Raw genomic sequence first — 6,000 nt, forward strand, 5'->3', positions numbered from 1 at the left:
GTCTGAGACTCAATTCCTAGTAATCAAGCCAAAAACTGGACGTCTACCCAAAATTTTCCCTAGATTTGGAAAATGACCACAATATTAATGTTCATTCAGAAATAGTGCGAAGTATTTTGCAAAAAAAGGGGATTCCATAGCCGCGTACCATGAAAAAAGCCATTAATACGACTGCATGTCGGCGAATGGAGTTGGAAAACTGCGATTTGTGGAAACAAACATGGTTTGTTTTTTTCATTTAGACATTTTGAAAAGCAGTTTGAAATATTCCGCAAAAACTTACTGGAACAAACAAGAACTTAAAGATGGCTTGGAGTATGAGTGGAATCAAATAACGTCTGAGACAACAACAAAAATAGGTATTTCCAATGAGTAATGAATTGAGGCAAAAGGAAGTCCAATAAAATACTAATCAAATAATATATACCTGAAATTATTTTTGTACATTAATATTTTTTATCTGAGCTATGAAATAGATTTTTGTGTTTTTTTATAAAATTGAAGTTTTTCATTTTAAATTTAAATATTGAAATCAATATTTGTGTTCATTTAAAATTGTTTGGTTTATTTACTTTTTTTAAATATCACTAATTTATGTAAAATTAAAGAATTTTTAAGGGGTACGTACTATTATCTATGTGACTGTATATGATAACACTGGTCATGCGGCACTAGACACGCCGGCAAATTATGCGGGTGAATATTAATTAGTATAAGACACTGATAAATTACTTACCGTAATAAACACCATTGACATCGAATTGGGACATACGCTGTACAGAAAACTCACTAGATGCTAGCACTGGATTCGAGGAGCATATTATCAATATTGGCAAAGCCAACAACATATAATAAGGCAAACCTCCACGAAATATGTCCGCAATATTGTCAGCATCTTCAAACATGTCTATAAAAATTTTTCGATTAACTGAAAGCTAATGTATTTCACGTAGTAAAAATAAAAGCTTCTTCACAATAATTATTAATTAACAATTTTCTATTCGAATTCATTCAACAAAACCAAATTTAATATTTTCCCAATGTTGGCTAATTAAACTCCACTTCTCCACAGCTATGATGTAAAAGTACCGAGTACCTATCAACCACAGAATATCAACGTTGCCAGAATCACAGAGTATAACACAGGTATCACGAGACAGAAAAATAATCCATTTTTAACATATATTTTTCTCTCTCTTTATGAACTGTCCTTTTCATTTTGTTTTGATTTTATTTTTCTGCCGCAATAATTCAATTTCTTTGCGATTGTGGTAAGACACAAACATTTTTGTTTTAATTTAAATTTGTACATATTTATAAATTATTATTTATTACTTTAAATCACTTGATGATACACTCACCGAACCAAGAGAATCACTTTGAAAGAAATCTAAATTTATACTCTGTGCCATAAAGTCCGTAACATTTTGTTTATTTTCCTCCGTCTACCTAATTCGTGTTGTGTATAGCGTTTTGTTTTAACGCATCCCTGATATTGTAGTACACAATATTAGCTATCTCTTTTTAAGATAGCTGCCCTAACATCTAATTTGGCACCTTTGAAACTTCAAATTTGACACCTCTTTATAGTTTTTTCACCATAAATAGTGTTAAGGCCTAGTTAGTTTGTACGTTCCGTTCCGAATCAGCTGTTTTGTTTTTGCATAGGGAAAGTTGTGTATGTCGTTAGTTTTTCTGTAACGTTGCCGTTCTGTTGAGGATGAATCTGTTGAAAACAGCTAAAACAGCTGCTATCATATATACACAAAAATGCCAACAATATGAAAGCAGTGGTGCCAACATTTTATTAACAAAATAATAAAAAATATAATATTTTCAAAAAAAAACATTGAAATTTAATAAAATAAATATAAATTTCTTTTAATGTATGTACTATTAGAGTGCTCCAAGATTGTATGGACGAAAAAAACTTTCTAGGTACAGGCCGTCCCCCCCTCCAGAATTGTTCTATGTATTGTAGAAATACGTTGTGTAAAAGATTAGGATGATAGGATAACGTTAACTGGTGGCGCAACGACGCTGAAGTTTTGAGGTGCATTTACAAGGGGAAAATACGCAATTTTTTCAGTTTTTGTAAAAATTTTGCCATTAAATAATGACTTTTACAATTTAATTTAAAAGAATCGAAATGTGTACGTAATTGTCGTTATAATAAGATATAAAAGACAAAAATTGGTGAAAAAATGTTAAAGTTATTAAAAAATCGCCAGGCCATTAACGTGTCTCAGGCCACTAGAACAAGAAATTTATGAACAAAATTAACATATTTTGAGAAATATTAAAATAAAAGCTTATTTTTACTTAAAATATATCCATATTTACTTGTATATGAGTTTTTGTCCTCGTAGGATACCGTTAACCTATTCGCAGGTATGACCAAAAAAATTAAATTTTTTAACTGCAGTTTCAAAACTCCAATTTCATATTTTTAAAAATTTTGTTAAACAAATTGCAGAATTTTTTGATCATCACATGGGGATTTATTGACAACATAATAGGGAATAAAAATGTGAAAGAAGTATGTCAATACCTCCTATAGTTTTTCCGTACCTGCGATATAAATTTTGCGATTTTCGAGAAAAACTAATTTTTTGGCAAAATTTTGGGGAATGACCAGAATTTCCTTACTGTAATGATTTTTAAGTAAAAGCTATTCAGAATAATATAGTCCAGGTAATTTTAAATATAGTCTGAAAGTTTTACTAAAATTGGAAAACTTTAACCCTTAAATCGTGAAGGTCAAAGGAAAATTTTTTAAATATTTGGAATTTCTCATGGAAAGATAGCGAAATATTATATATTTTTGGGCCGATTTTGATGAAACTTAAGAAAAATATAAAATGAAGTCTAGTATTCACAATAACAGTACAAAAATGGAAATTAACCCTTAATAGCACTTGGGGTTCAAATGACCCTCAACTTTTAAAATCACCAAAAACACATTCATTTTGACCCCAAGTACTCTTAAGGGTTAATTTCCATTTTTGTACTGTTATTGTGAATACTAGACTTCATTTTATATTTTTCTTAAGTTTCATCAAAATCGGCCCAAAAATATATAATATTTCGCTATCTTTCCATGAGAAATTCCAAATATTGAAAAAATTTACCTTTGACCTTCACGATTTAAGGGTTAAAGTTTTCCGATTTTAGTAAAACTTTCAGACTATATTTAAAATTACCTGGACTATAATATTCTTGATAGCTTTTACTTAAAAATCATTACAGTAAGGAAATTCTGGTCATTCCTCAAAATATGGTCAAAAAATTAGTTTTTCTCGAAAATCGCAAAATTTATATCGCAGGTATGGAAAAACTATAGGAGGTATTGACATACTTTTTTCACATTTTTATTCCCTATTATGATGTCAATACGAGGACAAAAACTCATATACAAGTAAATATGGATATATTTTAAGTAAAAATAAGCTTTTATTTTAATATTTCTCAAAATATGTTAATTTTGTTCATAAACTTCTTGTTCTAGTGGCCTGAGTCACGTTAATGGCCTGGCGATTTTTTAATAACTTTAACATTTTTTCACCAATTTTTGTCTTTTATATCTTATTAAAACGACAATTACGTACACATTTCGATTCTTTTAAATTAAATTGTAAAAGTCATTATTTAATGGCAAAATTTTTACAAAAACTGAAAAAATTGCATATTTTCCCCTTATAAATGCATCTCAAAACTTCAGCGTCGTTGCGCCACCAGTTAACGTTATCCTATCATCCTAATATTTTACACAATGTGTTTCTACAATACATAGAACAATTCTAGAGGGGGGACGGTCAAAATTCGCAATTTTATTTTTTTGGAGCACTCTAATGTACTATGTATGTAAAAAAATTAGTTTAAATTAAATCATTAACATAAAATATATGTATGTATTTATAAAAATGTTCACAATAATATGTTGAAGGTCTAAATACAAAAAACACTAAAAATAGTAACAAAATCACCAAGATGTTTTTTGGTTATTATTTTAAAAACAGCTGATACGATCTTACGGAAAAACTAACTACAATATAACAGCATTCAGAACGGCACAGAACAGAAACGTTACAGAACGCAAAAACTAATTTAGCCTTTAAGCTACGTGTACACGCAAGGCGAATTCATTAAAGGTGGGGTCAGTTCTACAAAAAAACGATTGGCCTTAACAAATGTCAAAAAACCGAAATGAAAAATTAAACAAATAAGTATTTAAACTTAATATTGTGTACATAATTGAATAGTGAGGGCTTTACTTATTTATGTAAACAATAAATATTTTGTTAATAAGCTTAGAATAAGTAGATATCTAAATATAAAAACAAGCTTTGACAGTGGTTAGAACCAAAAAGCGAAAAAAAAAATTAGCTGTTTGACTGACTCCATCTTGCATAAATTCGCCTTGTGTACACGGTTGCAAGAAATGCTCAGAAAATGGTTAACACAACCATGAGATCAAGGTGCATTTAATATGGTGCCATCGGCAGCACAGCTGATTATAGAAATAGCACGTACAAATGTCAAACTTCATATATAAAAAATATTCGCACGTACGCCCGTATGTCAAACTCTATATATAAAAAATAAGTGAATTCGCCGGTATTTATTTCAATTCGCCACTGCTGTCACCTTGTTAAATACGCCTTGCATGAGATCTTATGTTGAAACATATGGCTGATAACAAATTATTGAACATTTTACTGACAACTTTGAAAGATATGACAACCGTGTATCAGAATTTTAACATTTTTATGCTTATAATTAAGAGATCTATCAACATAAACCAAATAATATACAAGCTGTTTATGCCTAAATTAATGTTCTAAAATTAATTTTGATGTTTTTCGATAAATATAAATATTTATGTCAAACGATCTGGCAACGCTGACTTGAATTCAAATACCCAGCAACGAATATTTTATTTTTTAGAACGAAAAAACTTTTTACTTATTTTTCTACTTTTCAAAAGTTTGCTGACCTATAACTTCTGACTGAAAGTACTTGGAAAAGTGTTCAATACATCAATAAATAGGTATTTCTGTCCCCTATTCGGAACTCATTTCCATAATGGTGCTCAACGAATATTTTAATTTTTAGAAAAAAAAAAACAAAATTTACTTATTTTTTTATTTTTCAAAAGTTTGCTGACCTATCACTTCTGAGTGAAAGCACTTGGAAAAATGATTGATACACCAGTAAATAGGTATTTTCGTCCTCTATTCAGAAATTATTTCCATATTGGTGCTCAACGAATATTTTATGTGTTAGAACGAAAAAACTTTTTACTTATTTTTCTACTTTTCAAAAGTTTGCTGACCTATAACGTCTGACTGAAAGTACAGAAATACCTATTTATTGATGTCATGCTTTTGTTTACATTTTTTCTTATGTTTACATAAATAGTACTTTTTTTGCAACTCTGTAAAAAAAGTTTGCCAAATAAGATAAAAAAATAAGTAAATTTTGTTTTTTTTTCCTAAAAATTAAAATATTCGTTGAGCACCATTATGGAAAAGAGTTCCGAATAGGGGACAGAAATACATATAGGTATTCGTCCTCTATTCAGAAATTATTTCCATATTAGTGCTCAACGAATATTTTCGTTTTGAGGAGCAAAAGTCTGCTACGAAGCAACAATGTAGATGATTAAATTTAAATTTGAATAATATGTTGTCGAATGAAATGGCGCAAGTGACAACCATGAAATCTGATTCTATAGATTTGCAGTTATTCATTTCCGTTTTTTATTTTAAAATATCGTTTAAAATAACTCTATGATGAGTCCACAAATAAAGCAATATTTTTGCCATGCTTTTATTTACATTTTAATGACACGTGCTCACCCATATATACAAAATACTACCTTTTTATACAACTCTGAAAAAAGTTTGCTAAAAATGAAAAAAGTTTGTTTTCTTCAGCTCGGTCATTTTGTATGGAAAAACGATCGATACATTAGTAAATAGGTATTTTCGTCCTCTA

The 6,000-nt window shown here is 29.3% G+C and overlaps 1 protein-coding gene across 1 annotated transcript in view; it reads right to left on the minus strand.

Annotated features, from left to right (window-relative positions):
* The window catches only part of LOC135962756 (BOS complex subunit NCLN), a 44,540-nt gene extending 43,486 nt beyond the window's left edge, over positions 1-1,054 (minus strand). The window contains exon 1 of the mRNA XM_065514637.1: positions 737-1,054. Within this exon, the coding sequence (XP_065370709.1) occupies positions 737-905 (169 nt within the window). The 5' untranslated portion in view covers positions 906-1,054. The remainder of the gene's footprint in view (positions 1-736) is intronic.
* Between the last annotated feature and the right edge of the window lie 4,946 nt (positions 1,055-6,000).

The sequence above is a fragment of the Calliphora vicina genome, chromosome X, assembly GCF_958450345.1.
Source record: "Calliphora vicina chromosome X, idCalVici1.1, whole genome shotgun sequence".
In the NCBI taxonomy this organism is placed as follows: domain Eukaryota; kingdom Metazoa; phylum Arthropoda; class Insecta; order Diptera; family Calliphoridae; genus Calliphora; species Calliphora vicina.